General features: G+C 40.6%; 1 protein-coding gene across 1 annotated transcript in view; it reads left to right on the top strand.

The window, feature by feature from the left end:
- Window positions 1-22,416, top strand: part of EGF (epidermal growth factor) — a 68,825-nt gene extending 46,409 nt beyond the window's left edge. The window contains exons 20-25 of the mRNA XM_014955580.1: window positions 1,068-1,187; window positions 3,663-3,813; window positions 6,699-6,863; window positions 14,715-14,817; window positions 18,239-18,341; window positions 19,976-22,416. Of these exons, the coding sequence (XP_014811066.1) occupies window positions 1,068-1,187; window positions 3,663-3,813; window positions 6,699-6,863; window positions 14,715-14,817; window positions 18,239-18,341; window positions 19,976-20,202 (869 nt within the window). The 3' untranslated portion in view covers window positions 20,203-22,416. The remainder of the gene's footprint in view (window positions 1-1,067; window positions 1,188-3,662; window positions 3,814-6,698; window positions 6,864-14,714; window positions 14,818-18,238; window positions 18,342-19,975) is intronic.
- The last annotated feature ends 2,145 nt before the right edge of the window (window positions 22,417-24,561 follow it).

Genomic DNA, 24,561 nt, shown 5'->3' with positions numbered 1-24,561 from the left:
GGAAGGTCCCCCCCCCCCCCAGTATTTGACCAGCAGGCGGTTTGTTCAGAGCTTTATGAGAGTCTTGTCTACTCTTTTGTCCTTTTCTTTTTCCTTTCTCCTTTATAGCCTAATTCAAAGCCCATTAAATTTTACCCAATTCTTACACAGTCTTTACTGGACTTCGGTTTTTTGACACAGATAAGGATGATATTGGAAGTGCAGACAGAAGTGACAAGCCCCTCTTGCTGTCCCAGAACTACCTACAAGGCGCGTCCCCAGGCAGCCCTGCTCTCTCACTGTCTGTGGTATAATTGTTCAGCTAGAATGATTGTGGTACCTACCACTGTTATTGAAAACCAATCTTTAAGTCCAGATTACAGTAAGATATGTTTTTACATCATTTTATAAATGATGCAATCTTGTTATGATGTAAGCAGAATCGAAACTCATTTTGTGTTTGATGACTTGAAATGTACTTGTAAAGCCACAGAAACGGTGAAGTGATTTTTGTATTTCAGTTTTAGATGCCTGCATGCATGCACAGCATCCAGGAATTTGTTAGTAGATACAGAGATGGTACAAGACAAGCTCATGTTGTGTTTTTGGAATCACATTTCTTGAAATATGCTGCAACAGTTTTGTTCGTGTATTTTTGCTTTTAAAAGTGCTCTGAATTTTCTGTTTTCAGTACTAGAGTACTGTCAGTACTGTTCAGTATTGGAGTAGTGAATTTTCTGCTTTGGGCCAGATCCGGCTCATTTTACTGTAGGAAAAAGTACAAAAAAGGCTTCTCTTCAACTCTGCTGTGCTCGTTACTTTTCATGGGGAAGCTTTTCCTTCCTTCTCCCCGTGGAGAGCTTCTGCAGCAGCACAGCATGCTCTGAGAGGCTGGGGAGCCCGTGATTACTTGGCACAGAAAGTGCGCTGGTTGCTTTTCTGTTACGTTTTCCATGAAGGCATATTTGCAGGGGGAAGATCTTTGGTGTTTTTCCCCGGCCGGGAGACTGCGGTGTGGCAACTGCTGCCCTTTTAGCCGATGCTCTGAGGCATTTCGTTCTTCTAACTGCAGACTGTTTGGGTGACAGATATTGATGAGTGCAAGACGGGGTCCCACACCTGTGGAGAGAACGTAACCTGCACAAATACAGAAGGAAACTTCACTTGCTCGTGTGCTGATGATACTTCTGGAACTGGCATCGGCTGCAGTGAGTAAATGGAGTGAGCAGTTAAAATCAAGTGGGTCTTAACTAAGAACTGTGCTCTTGAAGAAATGGTTATAGCTAGAAATTAAGGAAACCTTGTATAGTGACATACTTGGCAGCTTGTGGATCCATTTAGCATTGCTTTAAGAGGCTGTTTTGAGATAGACTAAGTAGATCAGATCTGAGTTTAGTTTGGAAATACCTACTTCAAGGTTCAATGCTAATTTGTATCACCTAAATGTCTACACATCTATCTAATGGCCTTTACAATCAACAGCTGAAGTAAGTGCTCCTTGGGGGTATCATTTTTTGGAGGTGATTTGAGTCTGTGTCATTTTTCAAAGTCTCTGGGCCTTCTTTCCCTCTGCAGAAGGCTGGCAGAAGAACTGCACATAATTTAAGTCCCACTTAATTCTTCAGAATAAGATAGTCTTTCAGATCCAGTGGCTAATTTTTCAAAAGGGCTCTGAAGCTCTTTAGAAAACCTGGTTACCAATGTAATGAAGGGAGCTGCTGATGGTTCAGCACTAGTGACTATAGGACCCTCATTTCAGTGCCTCGATGTGACAGCACCATTCTGTGAAAATGTGGAGCTGAGTGACTCATTGTCTTACTTTCATTGGAGCAAATTTTACTCCAGATCAAGTGAATGTCGGATGATGGAGGGACACCATGTGATTGTCACAGATCTGTTTCTGCAGAAAAACAGAAGGAAATTATAGGGTTTGTAAGGAGAAGACCTATCAGGATTCCCACTCCTTTTCAGTTACTGAAGCTTTCATTAGTTTCAGGTATCACTCAGGAAATTATGACTTTAAATGATGCATGACTTGGAAGTAATGCCTTCTAGGTTCATCAGCTGTAAATCTGATCCCGTGTCTTCATGTGTGTTAACACACTGTTTTAGTTCTTTCCCTAATCAGTTCTTTGAGCAAGCTGAAATTTTCTTTGCAGAATGCAGTCACACCTGGGGTTCGCTAAAATCACTCATCCTTTTCCATTCAGGCTCTTTGCCATGGCAGTTCTCCTGCAAATGAAATTTTAAAAAACAAATGTCGTTGAAGGTCATGTTGCAATAAAACTGGTGTGAGTCATAAAACTGATCCCATAAATGTATAAGAGCGATTAGGCGTGTTTGTGCTAAGCCATACTGCTAGAAATTCTTGGTTCTGACCTATAGATCTGCTGTGGCATCTGCTGTGCAGAAATATTAAAGCTACCTTTAAAACTAGCTAGTTTGGATATCTACGTAGGGGACTGTGTGTGTTATTCAGAGCAGGCTACAGAACCCTTTGAAGAATTGGGTCAATAGAGTTCCCTTCTTCTCCAGTGATGCTGTTACCTGTACCTGAGCTAGCTTGAAGCAATAATGTGATCTGCAGTCACATGTAGATGCAGTCAACTGGATGGCAGCAGAGGAGAAATAATCTACATAAGAATGACAAGTTGCATGTGAAAACTTCTCAGTCTGAGATCCAAATGTGTGAAATAACAGCCACCCTTCAGCTCCCTTCTCCAGTGATGCTGTTACCTGTACCTGAGCTAGCTTGAAGCAATAAAAGATGTGATCTGCAGTCACACGTAGATGCAGTCAACTGGATGGCAGCAGAGGAGAAATAATCTACGTAGGAATGACAAGTTGCATGTGAAAACTTCTCAGTCTGAGATCCAAATGTGTGAAATAACAGCCACCCTTCAGCTGTACATCTGACCCTGGTACTTTATGCATGGCAGAGATTTATCTTACCCTCAAGCTGCATAAGTTGCAAAAATCATTTAAGCTTAAGTAACTGGAGAGCCAGTGCAGTTCTTCTTCAGAACTCTACTCACATCTAAATAGATAGAATGCAGCCAACCTCTGGGAGTCTTTCACTGCAAATCTGGAATCGAGCATCTTTAGTATTTTGATCTAAATTTCTGTATGTCTAAATTTGATAAGCAACTTCAGCAAATAGGTAAAACACAAGTAATTGGTAAAAATTAGAGATTTTAACCTACTTTGCTGTCTTGAAGTTCTGGAACTCTTTTGTAAGATCATGTTGCCACTGCAAGCCATAAATTTGAGATGTCCTTCTGAAATCCCAGCTGTACATCTGACCCTGGTACTTTATGCATGGCAGAGATTTATCTTACCCTCAAGCTGCATAAGTTGCAAAAATCATTTAAGCTTAAGTAACTGGAGAGCCAGTGCAGTTCTTCTTCAGAACTCTACTCACATCTAAATAGATAGAATGCAGCCAACCTCTGGGAGTCTTTCACTGCAAATCTGGAATCGAGCATCTTTAGTATTTTGATCTAAATTTCTGTATGTCTAAATTTGATAAGCAACTTCAGCAAATAGGTAAAACACAAGTAATTGGTAAAAATTAGAGATTTTAACCTACTTTGCTGTCTTGAAGTTCTGGAACTCTTTTGTAAGATCATGTTGCCACTGCAAGCCATAAATTTGAGATGTCCTTCTGAAATCCCGTGTTTCAGAATCTACTGTGTCCCCTGCTGTTGTCAGCAATGAATACTCTACACACCCCGTGCAAGGTGATTCTGTAGGATGCCCTCCTTCGTACGAGTCCTACTGCCTCCATGGTGGAGTGTGCAATTACGTTTCTGATCTACAAGACTATGCCTGCAAGTAAGTACAGAAATTTGTATTGTCTCTGCTGATGAATGGTATCCTTAGGGCTCAGTTGAGTGCAGAGAGTGAGGTGTCTGTCCATAAATTATCTGTTAATCACTCATGCTAGCAATTATCATTAGCCTCTGCTCTTTTCTCTAAGTGATCACTGCAGGTGTCTATAAGAGGTCACTCCATCCACACTCATTACAATTAATAGTAGGGTTGGATTTGTTCCCTAAGCATTCAATTCTTTGCTTTGGAAATATGACTTGGCGCTCATGGCTTTATGAAAGAAGTGCTTGCTGTCTCTCCTGTACGTATTGTGCTGACTTGTACCTCCCTGTTGGCCTTGCTGTTCATGTGTTGTACTCTCTGGGATGGAAGAGGACACCTCTGTCTTGTCTTCTCTGATTGGGACCAGGAAGGAGAAGTCTAGTGTCAGCATTTGTCCTTACAGTTTGTGGCATCTTTGTCCCTGGCAGAAAAGGTACATCATGATGGTCTTCTCACAAACAGGGACAGCAGCAATGAGACCTCAAAAATGAGATACCTCCTTCCTCCTGTTGATATTTTTGTGAAGCCTAAGTCCCAGATCCCCAAATGCAGTTACTGATAAAAGCAAAAAGAATCTCATATTTCCAGAAGTCAGCCTTGGCCTGGTCAATGTGACAGCACTAGTATCATGGGGTAATCATTCCTTCAAAAATTAGTGGTGGAGTTTGTGTAACATATTTCCAGAAGTCAGCCTTGGCCTGGTCAGTGTGACAGCACTACTACCATGGGGTAATCATTCCTTCAAAACTATTAGTGCTGGAGTTCGTGTGACTTGATTATATTTGAATCTGTGTTATATCTTTCTTCAAAATGAAGCATTAAAGTGTTTATAGTGGGACAAATCGAATGCCTGCCTCTTTCCCTGGGGTCTCACCTGGTGAGTGAGGACCTGGGGAGGGGATGGATGCTGTTCCGTAGCTGGCAAATCTCCCTCTTGTCTCAGTAACTCGGGTGGCCCTGGTATAACCCTGGAATGAGGAGAGCAAGCGTTGTGCTGAAGGGGTTTTTTTTGACCCACCATTTCCCCAGATCTTCCTTGTACTGCACTGCAGGAACATCTGTACCTGCAAGCAGGAATGTGCCATCAGATTCTAGGCTTTCTTATTTTTAAATTTGAGTGGTATCCCCTGCCTACAGAACTCTGTACCTGCAGGAATATGAAAAGAATGTGTCCCGTGTACATACGTGGCAATGAAGTAGATGCTTTGCAATGAAGTAGATCTGCTAAACTTGCAGAGCCATTACAGGAGATGGGCTCTTGGCCATCCCTAGTATTTGTTATAAATTTCTAGTGTAAATTTTGAAGGCATTGAAAACTTTTTTTCACCTCAATGAATTTCTCCTATGAGACTATAGAGTCCGCAACTGCAGAACTTTCAAATCATATCACATCTTTTTTTCTTTTATTTGTTAGGTGTTAGTGCATAATAAGAATCCAAATGTATGTATTCTTCGGTGCTGGAAATGGAAGCCGTTTCAAAAATTAAGGAGCAATCATGCTAAGCAGTGTTCTTGGGGGCCAGGGTTTCTGTGTGGACCTTGCTGAATTCTCACATTGCTGAATTCTCACTAGATGGCAGCATTCATTCGTGTAGACCAGAATATATTAAATACCAAAACAAAGTCGTGGAAAAATATTACCTAGCAAAAATATGTAGCACTGAATTCTCACTAGATGGCAGCATTCATTCATGTAGACCAGAATATATTAAATAACAAAACAAAGTCGTGGAAGAAATGTTACCTAGCAAAAATATCTAGCGAAAATGACATACCAAATGTGATTTGTATTTTAATTAATAAAAAAATCCTATAGTAGAAAGTAGATCTTCTAGCTTGTTTGGAATTTAGTGTGATCTCACATTAAAAAATTAGCAGATTTCTGCCTTCCAATGTATATGCATTCTAATTTGTGGCAGAATGAGAGTGCTTGTGCCTGATTTAATAATGAATGCTGATATAACATTTTCAAGGTCATTAGGTCATTAAAAGCTGCTGCAGGTCAAATCTTGCTTCTTTGGCTCATTTCATTAACTCTTTTGATTTGAGTAAAACTAGACTGATTAAAAATTGTGAGCAGGATTTGAGCCTACGTTGCTGAGAGATTGTTATGAATTGAGTAGACTTTTCTTTTTTTTGGTGTTTATTATTCATTTTTTATGTCTCTTATCTTGGACAGTAAAATTAGGCTGGGATTCTTTTTGATCTTTTTTTTCACATTCTAGTAATTTTGATTTGAGGGTTTTATGTGCTGATATTTTTATGTCGGGTGTTACCATGGTAAAAACAAACAAACAAACAAAAAGTGCCTGCAGAAGAAGCTTGTATTAAAACTAACTTATGAAGATATTTCTGGGCCACGTGAGGGTTTTTTAGACACTTTTCATTCATCTTTTATTTTAAAGTAAGGATTCAGATTAAAATTTGATTCCCTTAACCAAATCACTCTGAAAATATGAGTAAATTTTATATTGCCTATTTCAAAGAAAGGGAAGCTTGCTGCTGGGAACAGTTAAATGGAAAATCTTAGAGAAACAATAAAAACACAGCAGGATTTAAGAGAAAATTATTTTTTTCTATTCTTTACTCATTAGAATCTGGAAATTATAACCTCGCTGTATAATTCTATAGCTATACAGTAAAAAAGTCTTTTAATATTGAATTCTACAGCTTTTGACAGCCATCCCTTTAAAGTCATTTTTGCTTTCACCACTACTAAATTCAACCAGATATTTCTGAGGCAGCTGCCAATGGTAAATCAATACACCAGGTGACTGAAGTGATGATCTGGGTTTTTTTTCCCCTCTGCTGCCTGTTACCAAAGCGTGCTGGCTTCTCTTTGGCAGCTGTGTGACGGGCTACGTCGGGGAGCGGTGCCAGTTCAGCGACCTGGAGTGGTGGGAGCAGCAGCACGCCGAGCGGGTGAAGATGAGGAACATCACCATCACAGTGTGCATAGCCGTGCTGGTCCTCCTGCTGCTGCTGGGGTTCCTGGCTGCCTACTGCCACAGGTACTGCCCAGGGAAGTTGTGGATGTCCCATCCTTGGAAGTGTTCAAGGCCAGGCTGGATGGGGCTTTGAGCAACCTGGTCTGGTGGGAGGTGTCCCTGCCCAGGGCAGGGGGGTTGGAACTCGATGATCTTTGAGGTCCCTTCCAACCCTAACCATTCTATGATTCTAGGTAGTGCTTCCAAACACACGCGGTGGACGCGTGGACGGGGGTAAGAGATACTGCTGACTTTCACAGGGGGCTCATGGCCAAGAACGTGAGCTGCTATGGTGGAAAGCGCCATATCATCCTTGCTGCTCTTGTGTTTTTCAGTAATCGGATCTAGGAATAATCCAGAAAGTTCTGGCACGACCCTTGCCTGCAGTACTCATGTTGGTGTTAGTGAGTGACATGTGTTTAAATGGGGTTAAGAATAGACCTTACTAGGTTTGAAGAAAACCCACAGTTGTATTGATGAGGACGTTCAGAAGCATGCTAATCACTTCTTCCTTGATTTCCCTTAAGAGCTGTAGATGTCTGAAACTCTCATGGTAGGGTTTGGCTCTCCTCTGCTAGCTACCCCCATAGTTTGGTTTTACTTCCCTTGCAGTGTTGAGTGACACATGAAAGTTTCCTTTACCATTGAGAAAAGCAGCACACTACCCTTCCAGTAGCAAACTTCCCCAGTGATGCCTGCAGCAATGAACGTGAAAGCAGTTTTCTTGGCAGGAGAAAGAGTAAAATCAGATGATGTGAGCCTAAGGCACATCTGTTGTAAAAGTACTCCCTGGCATTTTCCATGGCTGCAATGAATTGGGCAGGTTTGGGATTCTTCTCATGGCAAAAAGAATCCCTCCAGTCACTATTTAAGAACCCAGTCTGATGTGAAATTAAACGTCATCGATGTCCCTTGGACTGGAAAGTACTCAGCATTTATTAAGTTATTCTTTTGGCCATGACCTTGGCCAATAACTGTTCTCAGAGGCTCTTATTTAAATGCATATTTAAAAGTAAACAAATAAAAAGCCAGACAGGAGCCAAATCAAGAGTCTTCTGCTGCGTGCTGACATGCCCTCCCTATGCAGGGGTTTTGTTTTGTGGTTTAGTTGAATTTTAAAATTAGACTCTCCTAGACATAAAAAGTTAAGGTACAAAAGAAGTTAACTATGGAAGCTAATATTTTCCATTTTTATTTAATGCTTCCTAGCATATTTAGTCCATAAACATAGAGAAGCTGTTGTGCTTCTTATTTTCTATTAACTAATGATAGAGGCCCAGAATTAAAGCTAGGCACAGCCTGGTTTGTTCTCATGACCTAGCGTTCAGAAGCTAATCAGTGGAATGGTACATACAGAATAGACAACTTGTGAGATTCTTATATTTCCCACATTTGTTGTATAAACTGTCATGAAAAATAGCCAGAATATGGCAGGTTTTAAGGTGTGAAGATTTAATTCTCTTCCCTTCCTCTCTTTTTTTTGTCATTTCTCCATGATTTACCTTCCTTGCTTGCCAAATGCTTTTGATCAATATAACTATTTACCTCAACAGCAAGTTTTCAATTACATGCTTGATTTAATTTGTACTGCAGTTATTACTAGCATAACTAGATCAAAATGAAACCAACTGGCCTAAGATCCCTATTTAACTGGAGTCTGGAAACCAGTATTTGGGTTGAAATTGCTATACTGCTTTTTCACATAATCTACTGTATTTTGAAATGTACCGTTTAAGTCTGTAATAGCCCTGTTCCTTCCCCTTTAAAATGGAGACATCTATCTCCTTTTAATTGGAGGAAATGAGGTTGGACGTCTACACCTGCCAATTTGAAAAATGTGTAAACTGGAGGCCAAGAATACCAAAGTCTTGTGTTGGTTTGCTCAATGACTGCAGTCGGCTGAAGAGTATTCTGTTATTCTTAATGTTAGGTTTATGTAGTCTGACTGTATAGTATGCCAAGTTTCCTATCTTGCTTGGGAAGCAAGGAAATAACTCTTTTCTAACCAAAATAAAATAAATATCTGCATCGCAGATTTAACGCCGACTATCACCCCGCCTCAGTTGGCCAAGGCTGTGCAAAAAGCAGACAGTAGGCTTGGGATTAGGATTGGGAAATTCTTGGCCTCTTGCCCACGCTCAGTCAACTAGACCTCACTGCCTTGTCTGCTTGTGCTCAGTCTCACACGAAGACTCTCGTGCTGGCCAAGCCCATCTGGCATCTGTTACTCCACGTGCTGTAAAGTAAGATGTAGAATTAAGTACCGGGGCACCTGACTGAGGACCGTGCCTGCGTGTGAGCTCTTGAAAAGGGGCTGGAGTTGTGTCAATGCTACGAGCCGCAATGCGGAACGGGCACGTCCAGCTGACAAAACAGGAACAGCAGCCTTGCCACAGTGTCAGGAAAAGTCAAAATAGACTAATTTACCTTATTTCTCAGCATTCTGCTCTGTGGATATACCCTCAGATCTATTTCATTTCGTATTAGCAGTCTCAGTCTTATCCTCTACTGTAAGCAATTACTTTTTACTTTTTTAAAACAATATTTGAATACACACAAACACATTACAGAGAATCTGGGGAGAAAATCCGTAATGGAGAGAGGTCTTTCTTTTTTCAGGCAAAAAGCAAATTTTATTTACATTGGATTTTCATGAAGGGAGCAACATACAGTAATTATGGCAGATGCACTTCCCCAGTTAGTATATGAATGTGATATAAAAATACAAGGAAAATTCCAGGTTTTTTTGGTACATGTCTTATTAAATTGCATTTAAAATGAATGAGACTTCTGGAATTTGAAGAGTGGAACAGTAATTTTCTTAGCTTAGAGGAGACAACATGTATGGAAAATCAGTAAAGATGTACTGATTTGGATCTCAAGCACTGTAAATCAGCTCTTTTTCTTATGACCGTGTTTTCTATATTAGGGCCTGAATGAGCTTTTAATACTGCCTTGTAAGTGATTGCTGTTTAACTGCAAAAATGACAACTTTTGAATTTATGGAACTAGCCACTTAGAGCTGATTATTCATACCCTTTTCCAACTCCAGGTTTTACTCTTGGTTTTTTTTTCCCCTTGAGCTAATTCTGTCGGTCATACTTCTTCCTGGAAATGTCTTAGTTCCAAGCTTTTTGAGGCTTTTGGTTTGCTTATTTCATAATAATTTCTGAAACCATTGTTTTTCATAAATGATGCAGGTGAATGCAGAGGCGACTTTCATAGTTGTAACTATCCATGGTGTACAAAAATACAGTCAGATTTTTATTTCTGAGCTTCACCCACAGACGCTGTTCATTTTATTGGCTGTAACCTAAATTTTTAATAGGAGGAATGTATTATGTCCCTTCTGTAAATGTGTGCAGAGTGCTTGTGCCTGATTTAATAATGAATGCTGATATAACACTTTCAAGGTCATTAGGTCATTAAAAGCTGCTGCAGGTCAAATCTTGCTTCTTTGGCTCATTTCATTAACTCTTTTGATTTGAGTAAAACTAGACTGATTAAAAATTGTGAGCAGGATTTGAGCCTACGTTGCTGAGAGATTGTTATGAATTGAGTAGACTTTTCTTTTTTTTGGTGTTTATTATTCATTTTTTATGTCTCTTATCTTGGACAGTAAAATTAGGCTGGGATTCTTTTTGATCTTTTTTTTCACATTCTAGTAATTTTGATTTGAGGGTTTTATGTGCTGATATTTTTATGTCGGGTGTTACCATGGTAAAAACAAACAAACAAACAAAAAGTGCCTGCAGAAGAAGCTTGTATTAAAACTAACTTATGAAGATATTTCTGGGCCACGTGAGGGTTTTTTAGACACTTTTCATTCATCTTTTATTTTAAAGTAAGGATTCAGATTAAAATTTGATTCCCTTAACCAAATCACTCTGAAAATATGAGTAAATTTTATATTGCCTATTTCAAAGAAAGGGAAGCTTGCTGCTGGGAACAGTTAAATGGAAAATCTTAGAGAAACAATAAAAACACAGCAGGATTTAAGAGAAAATTATTTTTTTCTATTCTTTACTCATTAGAATCTGGAAATTATAACCTCGCTGTATAATTCTATAGCTATACAGTAAAAAAGTCTTTTAATATTGAATTCTACAGCTTTTGACAGCCATCCCTTTAAAGTCATTTTTGCTTTCACCACTACTAAATTCAACCAGATATTTCTGAGGCAGCTGCCAATGGTAAATCAATACACCAGGTGACTGAAGTGATGATCTGGGTTTTTTTTCCCCTCTGCTGCCTGTTACCAAAGCGTGCTGGCTTCTCTTTGGCAGCTGTGTGACGGGCTACGTCGGGGAGCGGTGCCAGTTCAGCGACCTGGAGTGGTGGGAGCAGCAGCACGCCGAGCGGGTGAAGATGAGGAACATCACCATCACAGTGTGCATAGCCGTGCTGGTCCTCCTGCTGCTGCTGGGGTTCCTGGCTGCCTACTGCCACAGGTACTGCCCAGGGAAGTTGTGGATGTCCCATCCTTGGAAGTGTTCAAGGCCAGGCTGGATGGGGCTTTGAGCAACCTGGTCTGGTGGGAGGTGTCCCTGCCCAGGGCAGGGGGGTTGGAACTGGATGATCTTTGAGGTCCCTTCCAACCCTAACCATTCTATGATTCTAGGTAGTGCTTCCAAACACATACGGTGGACACGTGGACGGGGGTAGACACTGCTGACTTTCACAGGGGGCTCATGGCAAAGAAAGTGAGCCGCTTTTCAGCTGGTGGAAAGTGCCATATCATCCTTGCTGCTCTTGTGTTTTTCAGTAATTGGATCTAGGAATAATCCAGAAAGTTCTGGCATGGCCCTTTCTTGCAGTACTTGCGTTGGTGTTAGTGAGTGACGTGTTTGGAGGGGTGAAGAATAGACCTTACTAGGTTTGAAGAAGACCCATAGTTTTATTGATGAGAGCGTTCGGGAGCATGCTAATCACTTCTTCCTTGATTTCCCTTAAGAGCTGTAGATGTCTGAAACTCTCATGGTAGGGTTTGGCTCTCCTCTGCTAGCTACCCCCATAGTTTGGTTTTACTTCCCTTGCAGTGTTGTGTGACACATGAAAGTTTCCCTTACCATTGAGAAAAGGAGTGCACTACTCTTCCAGAAGCAAACTTCCCCAGTGATGCCTGCAGCAATGAACGTGAAAGCAGTTTTCTTGGCAGGAGAAAGAGTAAAATCAGATGATGTGAGCCTAAGGCACATCTGTTGTAAAAGTACTCCCTGGCATTTTCCATGGCTGCAATGAATTGGGCAGGTTTGGGATTCTTCTCATGGCAAAAAGAATCCCTCCAGTCACTATTTAAGAACCCAGTCTGATGTGAAATTAAACGTCATCGATGTCCCTTGGACTGGAAAGTACTCAGCATTTATTAAGTTATTCTTTTGGCCATGACCTTGGCCAATAACTGTTCTCAGAGGCTCTTATTTAAATGCATATTTAAAAGTAAACAAATAAAAAGCCAGACAGCCAAATCAAGAGTCTACTGCTGCATCCTGACATGCCCTCCCTATGCAGGGGTTTTGTTTTGTGGTTTAGTTGAATTTTAAAATTAGACTCTCCTAGACATAAAAAGTTAAGGTACAAAAGAAGTTAACTATGGAAGCTAATATTTTCCATTTTTATTTAATGCTTCCTAGCATATTTAGTCCATAAACATAGAGAAGCTGTTGTGCTTCTTATTTTCTATTAACTAATGATAGAGGCCCAGAATTAAAGCTAGGCACAGCCTGGTTTGTTCTCATGGCCTAGCGTTCAGAAGCTAATCAGTGGAATGGTACATACAGAATAGACAACTTGTGAGATTCTTATATTTCCCACATTTGTCGTATAAACTGTCATGAAAAATAGCCAGAATATGGCAGGTTTTAAGGTGTGAAGATTTAATTCTCTTCCCTTCCTCTCTTTTTTTTGTCATTTCTCCATGATTTACCTTCCTTGCTTGCCAAATGCTTTTGATCAATATAACTATTTACCTCAACAGCAAGTTTTCAATTACATGCTTGATTTAATTTGTACTGCAGTTATTACTAGCATAACTAGATCAAAATGAAACCAACTGGCCTAAGATCCCTATTTAACTGGAGTCTGGAAACCAGTATTTGGGTTGAAATTGCTATACTGCTTTTTCACATAATCTACTGTATTTTGAAATGTACCGTTTAAGTCTGTAATAGCCCTGTTCCTTCCCCTTTAAAATGGAGACATCTATCTCCTTTTAATTGGAGGAAATGAGGTTGGACGTCTACACCTGCCAATTTGAAAAATGTGTAAACTGGAGGCCAAGAATACCAAAGTCTTGTGTTGGTTTGCTCAATGACTGCAGTCGGCTGAAGAGTATTCTGTTATTCTTAATGTTAGGTTTATGTAGTCTGACTGTATAGTATGCCAAGTTTCCTATCTTGCTTGGGAAGCAAGGAAATAACTCTTTTCTAACCAAAATAAAATAAATATCTGCGTCGCAGATTTAACGCCGACTGTCACCCCGCCTCAGTTGGCCAAGGCTGTGCAAAAAGTAGACAGTAGGTTTGGGATTAGGATTGGGAAATTCTTGGCCTCTTGCCCACGCTCAGTCAACTAGACCTCACTGCCTTGTCTGCTTGTGCTCAGTCTCACACGAAGACTCTCGTGCTGGCCAAGCCCATCTGGCATCTGTTACTCCACGTGCTGTAAAGTAAGATGTAGAATTAAGTACCGGGGCACCTGACTGAGGACCGTGCCTGCGTGTGAGCTCTTGAAAAGGGGCTGGAGTTGTGTCAATGCTACGAGCCGCAATGCGGAACGGGCACGTCCAGCTGACAAAACAGGAACAGCAGCCTTGCCACAGTGTCAGGAAAAGTCAAAATAGACTAATTTACCTTATTTCTCAGCATTCTGCTCTGTGGATATACCCTCAGATCTATTTCATTTCGTATTAGCAGTCTCAGTCTTATCCTCTACTGTAAGCAATTACTTTTTACTTTTTTAAAACAATATTTGAATACACACAAACACATTACAGAGAATCTGGGGAGAAAATCCGTAATGGAGAGAGGTCTTTCTTTTTTCAGGCAAAAAGCAAATTTTATTTACATTGGATTTTCATGAAGGGAGCAACATACGGTAATTATGGCAGATGCACTTCCCCAGTTAGTATATGAATGTGATATAAAAATACAAGGAAAATTCCAGGTTTTTTTGGTACATGTCTTATTAAATTGCATTTAAAATGAATGAGACTTCTGGAATTTGAAGAGTGGAACAGTAATTTTCTTAGCTTAGAGGAGACAACATGTATGGAAAATCAGTAAAGATGTACTGATTTGGATCTCAAGCACTGTAAATCAGCTCTTTTTCTTATGACCGTGTTTTCTATATTAGGGCCTGAATGAGCTTTTAATACTGCCTTGTAAGTGATTGCTGTTTAACTGCAAAAATGACAACTTTTGAATTTATGGAACTAGCCACTTAGAGCTGATTATTCATACCCTTTTCCAACTCCAGGTTTTACTCTTGGTTTTTTTTTCCCCTTGAGCTAATTCTGTCGGTCATACTTCTTCCTGGAAATGTCTTAGTTCCAAGCTTTTTGAGGCTTTTGGTTTGCTTATTTCATAATAATTTCTGAAACCATTGTTTTTCATAAATGATGCAGGTGAATGCAGAGGCGACTTTCATAGTTGTAACTATCCATGGTGTACAAAAATACAGTCAGATTTTTATTTCTGAGCTTCACCCACAGACGCTGTTCATTTTATTGGCTGTAACCTAAATTTTTAATAGGAGGAATGTATTATGTCCCTTCTGTAAATGTGTGCAGATTAATATGTGGAAGGAAGCAGCATCTCTTCCTCCCAAAGCAAAAAAAAATTAAAAAAAATTGTCTCAGCTTTTGTTCTGTTGCAGAAGTCAAAACTTGTATAAGAAGAATCTGTATGCAGAAGTGGCAAGAGATGGGAGCAGCCGCGCTGACAATGAGAACGTGACGCCTATAAGCAGCAAGTCTCGGGTAACTATATTAATGCGGAGTGGAGAGGGAAGCAGGAAGGATCAAAGAGTGTTAGGGATCCACTTGAGATTATCCATCAAATAATTCACATCTTAAATATATTAAATAACTGCTAGAGTCATCAAGTGCTTTGCTGTGAACCCTAGTTCATCTTACCTCATTGTTATCCCTCAAAGTTCACAGCTGCCTTGGATGTATTGCAACCATTAGCCAGTGTTATTGTTAGCTTTGAACACAACAGTTGGGGAACTGTGTTCTAAATTAAGGAAATGGCAATGTGATGACATGGCATATCACAGAGTTATTTTCACAGGAAAGTATGCCCTCAGTGAAAAAGGCTTCTTGGAAGCCAAGCATTGTGTGTGCTACATGAGATGTTAAACTTTATTTTGGGGGTTGATGAAATTAAATGTCTTTGTATTAGAGGCTGCTGCCTTGTAAAGAAAAACAACCCGGGTGTTCTTGGGCAGTTTGGGGGGGAATATAAAATACAGATTTTGCAGCGGTGTAGGTAGCAATGCCATGATGATCTGGTTGTACTGGCCTGTTTCTGTTGAAGTTGCTTTGGAGAATTTGGCCCCTTAAGATCTGATCTAAGGACCTGGCTCTCACTGGCGTTAAAATGACATTACACTGTTAGCTGATAGCACTTGAAGCTTGAAGTTGGGGAAAGTGACTTAGTTGGCATCTGTGGCCACCTCTGTGCCCAGTCCGGGACTCCTTTCTCAGAATGGCATGACTTCCCCTGAGAGCTCGTCTGCTCATGCAGATCATCCAGCTCTGGGTCAGCTGCTGCAATGCAGGCGTCACCATGCTTGTCCAGGTGGCATCACATCAGCATCATCAGCACACACACTTCAAAACAAACCCAGTTATGCCAGTGGAAAAGACTACTGGAAGTGTTTATACTTGTACAGGGTTGGTAATAAACTCTAGGGAAGCACATACCTTTTCACTGGGGTAACCACACACATGGTGTTTTTTTTTTTAGTATGGGTATTACTGAAGGTTTTAAAGCCTTTCACAACCAGCTATAGCTGGGAAGGTACAAGAACCATGTGCGTAGTAGTCACGGTCGCAAAAGAATTTGACTTTAAAAGGCCTGAAGTTTGACTCTGCTCCAAATCTTTGACTCCAGAAAGAGATGAGTTTGTTCTACTTGGGAGTCTGTTTGAGGGGTTGAATATCATGGAATATTTACAGTGCAAATCCAAGGATTTTTAATCAACCCAGAGAAGGCTTCGCAAGTGGTTTAGATTGAGTGTCTGGCAGGATTTGTGAGCGAGTAGCCACTGAAACACATTATCAAACATATGTTGGGAGTACTGAATTGACTTGACCCTGGTTATGACATATTGTTTCTTAGCTGGTCAACTCCGTACTCTTGGGGACCTTTTATTACCAGCACTTTATTCCTCCAGGTACTGGACAGGAAATGTGCTGAATCATTACGATGTCATCGTGTGTTCGCAGCAGAGACAAAAACCGCAGCTTGCAAAATAGCTGAGGCTGGGAAAATGGGAAACATTTGCTGGGGCTAAGAACAGCTCATTGCCTGGGAGCAGTGCTCTAGGAGGCCTGCAGCTCATCAGCTCTGTTCCCACCTGCTGTTGTCCCCACAGTTAATGCTAGTGGTCAATGACATTTTTGCTGAATTAGGTGTAATTAGACAGCTAAGCAATGGACTGAATCAACAAAAACAAATCCAGGCTACTCAACTATTACACACTCGTGTTAAATTTCACCCCGCGTTCTTGCAGTGGGAGACATCAAATACATTAATAAAGTAATTTATTGCAAATGGCTTGTTGCAGTCTGGAAGAGGAAATCACTGACCCTTTGCTAATTATTGCTGCTTACACAGTAATGGATTCCTGTGGTTCCATGCATGTGATTTTCTCTGTGCTGATGTAGCCATTGAGCGTTAAGTTCACTGTGGCTTTATGCATGCATGCACTCAGGTTAGAAACTGGAGGGTTCCCAAAAAGCAGCAGGAAGTTGTCCATTTCTACTATTCGCTCACACTGGATTATTGGGAAGCTTTATGTAAAAAAAGAGATTATACAACGTTGGGGACAGAAAACTCTATAGCTTCTCAGCTCTTAATGTACTGGAATAAGTTTTGGGGTGCTATTGATTTACACAGCATAAATAATCCTAACGAAGCATTTCTTATGGGGACTGCATGATGTGTAAAAAGCCCATGAAATTCACTCCTTTTCTAGCTCGCAGTGCTACTGCTCAGTTGGTGAGGCTGAGGAGAGGGTGTGCGAAGACTTTCTTGTTGCCCATCTCAGTTAGTGTAGAGGATAACAAGGTTTTATGCTGTCATGGATATAAAATACTAGGTATTGTAATACCTATAAATTATCCAAGTGTCATTCACTTTTCCCTTTTACTTCTATTCTACCAAGTGAGGCTACATGTAGCAGAGGGTATGCCTTAGTTTTTTTTTCACATTCATTTTTGGGTTCAATAAGCCAGGCTAGGTTTCTCCTTGGGATATATAAGCCTTGGTAAACTTCTGCACATGCTTGGCTATCGATGCCACCCTGAGACTTTTTGTCCAGCAAGTGTTCTGCTTTGCACAGTCAAATTTTGCAGAACTGTGTGTAGCCAAATCTCCTCTGGGGGTCTGTCACATGTGGGTTAGCAGCTGCAAGCCTACAGATTTTATGTAAATGAACTGATGCCTAAATAGTCACACCTGCTACATCTGTGGTCTATCCATATAAATCCACCAATTATCCACCTGGAACACTGAATCTGTCAGTCCTTCTGTTGGGGCATCTTATTTAGAGATGTTTTCTTTTCTTCCCCATCCCCACAATTTAAACATCCTCTTTTTACTGTGTTTTACTCTTTTTTTCCATACTATTGCTGCACAGTGCTTCATATTGCTTTCCTGTACCTCTTCCCCCTGGTCTTTTCAGCATGTTCTCCCAGAAGGTCCTGCCTTCTGCTCCTGAGGTGTCACTTCCACTGTCACTGTGGGATGATGGAATTGCAGACCCCAGGTGGTGCTGAGAGCTGGAGAGGGAGGCTCGCTTCCTTCCCTCTGCTGTCTGGTCGTGGGTCTCCCTAAGACTTTAAAAGTGGCCCTCAGTATTATGGAGGGGGGTTGATTTTCATATACATTTGTTCTTGCATCTTGAAAGGTTAATTTTCAAGGCAACAGAAGGGGTAGTTCTTTACTAGACTGGGGCTGCACGCTTTCCAAAGAAAGACCGGGGCTGTCATCAACTCAAATGTTTAATTATCTGCAGGGGAAGGGTCATCCCAGAAGCCAGGATGACCTTTTTCCCCCTGCTGTGGTTGGAGTGTGTGGCTCTTCTAGTTTGCCTCTTGGGTTTCAGAAAACTGGTTCATTTTATATTAATTTGCGCTCTGTATATTTTGTGCATATTTTATGTATTTGCAGTTTGCAGTTGTTAAGGAGTGTAACAGTTCTCTGGAGACTAAAGCGGTTGATCTAATTGAGTGTGAGACAGCAGATCCCCGTCCTGCCTGTCCTTCAGAATATGGTGAGTAGGATTTCCTTCCTTAGTAGATGTCTCCTTACCTTTGTGCCAGCAGGAGCAGCAGCAGATAGAGGAGACAGAGGAATCAAAATTATATTTCTGGCCTGTTTATAGCAAGCTGTGCGTAGCAGAAGCCGTGTTTGTATTGCTGGGAAGGGACCATTCAGTCTTTCACTTTGCAGATTACTCATGAGAAATTACACTACAACAGTGCTTTCATGCTCATAAGAAGCCAGATGCTTTTCATGATAGTAACAACATCATATTTCTGCACTTACATAGAACTTCGCAGGTTTGCTTCATAGCAAGTGAGTTATGCCCATCATACTGATGGGGAATGTACATCCATGGAAAGATATACTTTGACATTCCGAATTCATTCAGGCAGGATGACTGATGTGGTGTGTGAGGGGTCCAGGACTCCCCAGAAACTTTGTGCCCTGCGGCAGCAACTGCAGGTCTGCTTTTTTGTGTTAAGATGTTTGACTGCCTGGGGAGTGTTTGATGCTTAAAAAAAAAATTGAGATGAATAAAGGAGATGTACCTCCCATCCCTGGTGCAGAGGAGCACACACTGGCTTTCCATGGTTCCAGGTAATCAAGAATTTTAGGAAATGCTGCTGTATATGCGGCAACTGAACTAAAAAAAAAATTGAGATGAATAAAGGAGATGTACCTCCCATCCCTGGTGCAGAGGAGCACACACTGGGCTTCCATGGTTCCAGGTTACCAGCTGGACCGCTATGAATTTTAGGAAATGCTGCTGTATATGCAGCAACTGAATCTCCTAATTGCTCAGATGGTGAGAAATGATGGAGAAAGACTGACATCCTCAACCATTTGTCTTATTTACCATATATACCTCCTAACTATAGAAGTTACCAGAGAACCCAGTTTGCGTCAGTCATTTAGAAATATGCAAAGACAAATGTTTGAGGGTACTCAATTGGGCAAGCATCTTGCAAGACTTTCAAAATTGCCCATCCTGTCCTTAGACATAAATTGGGAAATCACTTTATTCATCACTAGAAAATATGCCTCACATTGACTTTGTCGGACTAATATTGTGAACACGTGTAGAACTGTACCATCCAGTGCAGGAAGCCTGATGTTTCCCATTAGGAAGCTCTGTTTTCATTTATAGTTTTATCAGATGCAGCTATTGGAACAGAAATTTCTCGTGACAGGTGTGTGATATTTTTTTTCCTAGTTGAAAATTCTTAGCAAAAGTGGTTTGACCATTGTGGATAACAAGACTGGCAAATAATCTGGTGTCTTTTCTAACACGTTATAGAAAGATCTTACACCATGCCAATGAACAATTCTAAGATCTTCTGACCTTGGAGCAGGGAGCTTAATTTTGCCAGGCAGGTGGTCTTGCTGTCACAGGCACGTGTTTTCCTCTTCTTCTATATTAAAACAGAAAGCCATGAGATGTGCCTAGGACAAGTCATTTCTTAAAATCTGAAATATTTTCTTGGCTTTGCCTCTTTTTTTTTTTGTTCTGTTGGCACGGATTGGTTCTGTAATTTTCTTAACTTGATTCTGTGCTTCCTTTCAAAGCTGCCAGTAGCTTTCTCTGAGCTTATTGTGAAGCTTCTCAAATGGCTTTCAGTAATACGTCTCCGTTTTCTCCAGTGGAGGAACAGCCTATAACATACAACAAAGCAGTAGAGACTTCGGCAGAAGAGGAGAAAGAACAAGGCTGTCGACAAGAGGTTCCTGTTGGTGAGAAATCACATCAGCCCGTGGGATTGGCAAAGGGTCCTCCCCAGGGTCCTCCCTGGAGCATCCACCCCAAGCCCCTGCTGGAAAGGGAACCCTGCGAGCTTGCCCCAGCCAGTCTGCTGATGCAGCCAGACTAGAAGCAGCCTGGATTTGAGTGGGAAAAGGAGGAAGGATGAAGTCAGTAGAGAACGGGGACTCACGAAACGCTGAAGCAGCCTTCATCTTTTTGTTAAAATCTGCTTTAGGAAAAAAAAAAACAACCACCCACCCACAAATCAGAACAGAGAAGTCCTTGCCGCTCCTTCCCTGTCATCTCTGCTTGGAAGAATTACTGTGAGCAACGTATTAGCAATAAGTACTCTATAAGTATCACTTTAAGGGTCACCGCTGCTAACTTCATTAACTGCCTGCTAAAAAGACACCGAGGAGAAAACAGACTGGAGGGTGATTTGTCAGAGATAAGCACTTTCTAATGGAGTTTATTGCAAGTAATGGCCTTTACACGAGCACACACTGAGTCCAGAAAACTGCCTCGAAAATGGGCCGCAAGCACAACTGCAGAGAAACTGGAATGGAAGATGACACAGGAAAACGAGTTGGAAACAAATTTTTTTATTACAGTATTGTTCATAGACACTTTAAGCCTCTCCCCAGCACTGCTGTCAGGCCAGTGTAACTTCTTGGACTTCTCCAGAGATATTCTTGTGTCTGCTTCTGTGAGTGAGCACCAAATGGAGTCTGGCATTTCTCAGGTTCGGTGGGCTGGAGGATTGTTTGTGAGCGTATGATGTTAATGATGGTCACATCTATTAAGTGAGAGGTAGCATTTAGGGGGAAAGGTGGTTCTTCTATTAAGTGTCCCAGTCTACACTGGTCCTTCAGAGCATTACAGGATTGTTTCTGGATTAAAGCAGTGGGCCTGAGCCTGCTTTCAGCCCTGCAAGAAAGCGTGTGCTGGAGCTGTCTCCTCGCCTCACGGAAGCGTGGCTGCCAGCAAAACCTGGTCCGTTAGATAGGATTTAGTGTGAGGAAAGAAGTCCAGCCAGTTGGTGCTCCAAAGAACAGGAGGAGTGGAACAAACAAACGAAAAAACCACCTCAGTTTGGTTGGACTTCCATGTAGCTGATTTGTCCTGCATGGGATCAATAGGAAAACACCAATTTTTCTTCTAACTGGCTTTCTAACAGCTACAGTTCCCTTCCAGTTATTTACTAAGAACTAACTCACTTATAAAGCTCTGTTCTATACAGAGTTGTACCTTAGTTGTTTATCATCTCAAGTGATTTTCATCTGTGGTCTTGACCTAAGGCTGTCTTCAGAAGGTTTTGGAAGGTATCTGGAAATCAGCTAGGTTACTAACGAAATTTTAATTGTAGGGCATCTCCCAGTCCTCTGTCTTTAAAGCCTACTACTGTAACTATCAGACATCTTCTTTAAACTCCAGTACAGTGCTCACCACTAGTGTTCCTTGTAATTTATTAGCTGGATAATATTGGCAAATGTTATTAATTTGCTTACCATCTTGCCTTTTGTTTTTTAAGAATCCTGCCAGGAAGGTATGGGGTGTTGTCATTTGGTTTCTAGGTCTGGTGGCCAGTGATGGGAAAGAGTATTGAAAGCCTTTCACCTCTCGTCCTGAACAGTTACACGCTGCAGTAACTTTGTGGAGTCACTTCTGATCTATGTTGGTGTAAACAGTAAGAATATTGAGCCCAAGGTGTCTGAATTATAATAATGCCTTTTTGTGTAGAGAGTTATCACTTTTTTGCTTTATCTTCTAAAGTGATTTTTTTTGCTAGTGGTTTTGAATTGGTGAGCCTGTTTCCTAATCACATCAGTTCTGAATTCAGAATAAGCTTGTAGAATAGGCATTTCCAGAGGTTGGTTGGAACCAGTAGCAACAAAGACTTGTCCTCTTGTGTGAATAACAACAAAGGTGCTTCCACAGAAAGAGAAGTGGTTGAGCAGAGTTGGCATACTACACTGCGTTCAGGAGAGGGCAATCACTGGGTTGAACCATGAGTATTTGTTAGATTTCATTTTAAGTTCAGCATAGATAAATTTCATTAACATTGTTAAAAATGTCTAGTTTGGATTTCTTGGTCTTTCACAGTTCATCATTGATCTTGCATATTTTGATGTCCAGCTATAAAGGCCCTGATTCAATGAGGTATTTTTTTTCCATCAGAGCTGGAAAGTAAAATGACTTTGATCCCTGCACTTTGGTTATCTCTGGTGAAATATGTTTGTGTGCTTAAAATCAAGGTATTGTGATGAATGATAGTCATCTTTTAGTTGGAATTTCCCTGCTCAAAGGAAATAAAGGTTTGTAACTTTGAATCTTGTCTAGACAAAGGTGTTTCAGACTCCTTACAAATTAGTTTCATATTCTACCCCGTGGTTGTTTTTTTTTTACTTTGTTTTCCTTCAGTCTAGGGATCTTAAATTTGATATTGTTCTTTACAGAATAAGATAGTAAAATTGAGCTGATATGTTTTTGTAGTTAGGGTGTTTCGTGTTTCAGATGTTTCCTAAACCCGGCTTGAAACTCAAAATAATCTTTAGAATAAAACCTGGAGATGATATTTCAACACAAATATAATATATTTGGTTTATTTGTATGTTTATAAAGCTATTGATTTGTAAAATAAAATCTAAAAAGATTCCTGGTGTCCCTCTTGTTTTAAAAGAAGACAATTCAAAATTCTGGTTTCATTTAACCCGTGTCATGTTTGTTACAGCTCCATTGGTTTGATACAGCCGCAGTGTGTAGTGTGTTGTTGCAGCACAAGCCGATATCATGGGGTTTTCTTTCACCGCTCAGAAAATCTATACTAATGAGGATTAGTTTCCTGCAGCTCACAGGTAATCCCAGCTTGAATACAGTAAGTTTTTATTTATTGTTTTAGTTATACATTCCCATAAACCAGTAGAAGCCATATATTCCTTTTTGTGCACTTTTAAGTGGCTCTATTATGAATGTTGCTACTTGTTTGTCTAGAAATATTATCCATGGCTTCACAATACGTTTTCAAAGTGGTGTCCATGATATTGTTCTCAGGCTTTACATGCAGATCAGTTGAAGTCAAATGGTTGAATCATGGAGGATGCTCAATTTTTTTGACTAAACTTTTTTCAGGTATACAAAAAAAAAACCACCCCAACACTTTTAAAATTCTTAGACTTCCTGGTTATGTAGCTAACTTAGTATTGCCCTCAAATCCTACTTTTATACTCTGACTTTTAAAAATGAAATTAACATGTGTTATATTAAGCTGTAAAAGAGGAATTCAGAAACATAGGGGGCAAAGCTGTCCAAAGTGAGAAAAATATTGGGAAATTCTAAAGAGGAAGGCAGAAAATGAGTTTGCTTGGTTTAATAAATTCTGACTTTATTGAAACTGTCATTTCAATTCTCTAAAGCTGTATTTTCATCATAAACAAGTGAGGAATGATTCATGCTTCCAACCTAGACAATTCTATGATTCTGTGCCCATTCATAATGAACATAGGCAATACTATGCATTCCTAGTCATAGGAATGCATGACACACGTCATTTTAAGTCTCTTTTGCAGTCAGTTGCAGCTTTGCAGGAGTTTCAGTGAGAAATTTTCCATCCTGGTAATCTCTTTGAGAATGAAAATATTTCTAAAAAAAAATCTGGGAAAAAAGTAAAAAATTATTCGGAATGGGATTAGGGGCAGCCTCTGCCTTGTTAACATATATTGTATTTTTGTCTTATTGGCAGTCATTTTATCTCATGTTATTTCAGGGTGATGCCTACGCTGTTCAGTTAGTCTTCAGGACACACTTGGTGTTATTGCTTCATTCTCTGATAACTTGCCATCTTTATCTCTGTGCATGTGAAAAGCAAAGATGTTAGTGGCATTAGAAGCCTCCCCCAGAGCCCCAGGAATGCACCCCAAACACAATCTGCAGGGGTGATAGCCTAAGTTGGCTCACGTTCCTCTGATCTTTTATTGAGACTGCTGTTTAATGCCAGTTTTGATGTGGACCAGGAACAGCCAACTTTGTGAAGACCATTCATCATGGGATTAACTTTCAGGCACTCCTCAGTACTGAGGTGGACTAAATTCAGACCAGTGAAAAGCCTTAGTCCCTTCTTACCAGCCTTAGGGACCCTCGATATTCTGCAGTTTCAGGGCTTTGAAACTTGACTTTTGAGACAACTGCAGCAATAATCATCTATAAAGATGCAGAGGCACTTCTGTAGTGAGACCCTGGCCACTATCATGTCTTCTTCCTCAAGCCTAGGTGTTACAATCAAAATGTCTTCTCCTCACCTACTTTCTTTTTGGAGGGGATATTTCTGCCTCTTCCATTATATTAAAGCAAAGCCTAGAAGGAATTTCTGCACTTCGTAGATCAAGACCCTGCAGTCTGGCAGCTGCCATTTTGTCTAGGTAAGAACTTTTACGTCTCCAAGTTTAATTTTAGGAACATCTGGGTCCTAGGCGCTTGGTTTTGCTCGCGT

Source organism: Calidris pugnax, unplaced genomic scaffold (assembly GCF_001431845.1).
Source record: "Calidris pugnax isolate Ruff unplaced genomic scaffold, ASM143184v1 scaffold271, whole genome shotgun sequence".
Taxonomy (NCBI): Eukaryota; Metazoa; Chordata; class Aves; order Charadriiformes; family Scolopacidae; genus Calidris; species Calidris pugnax.
The sequence above is the reverse complement of the archived record's forward strand: the minus strand, read 5'-3'. Positions and strand labels throughout refer to the sequence as shown.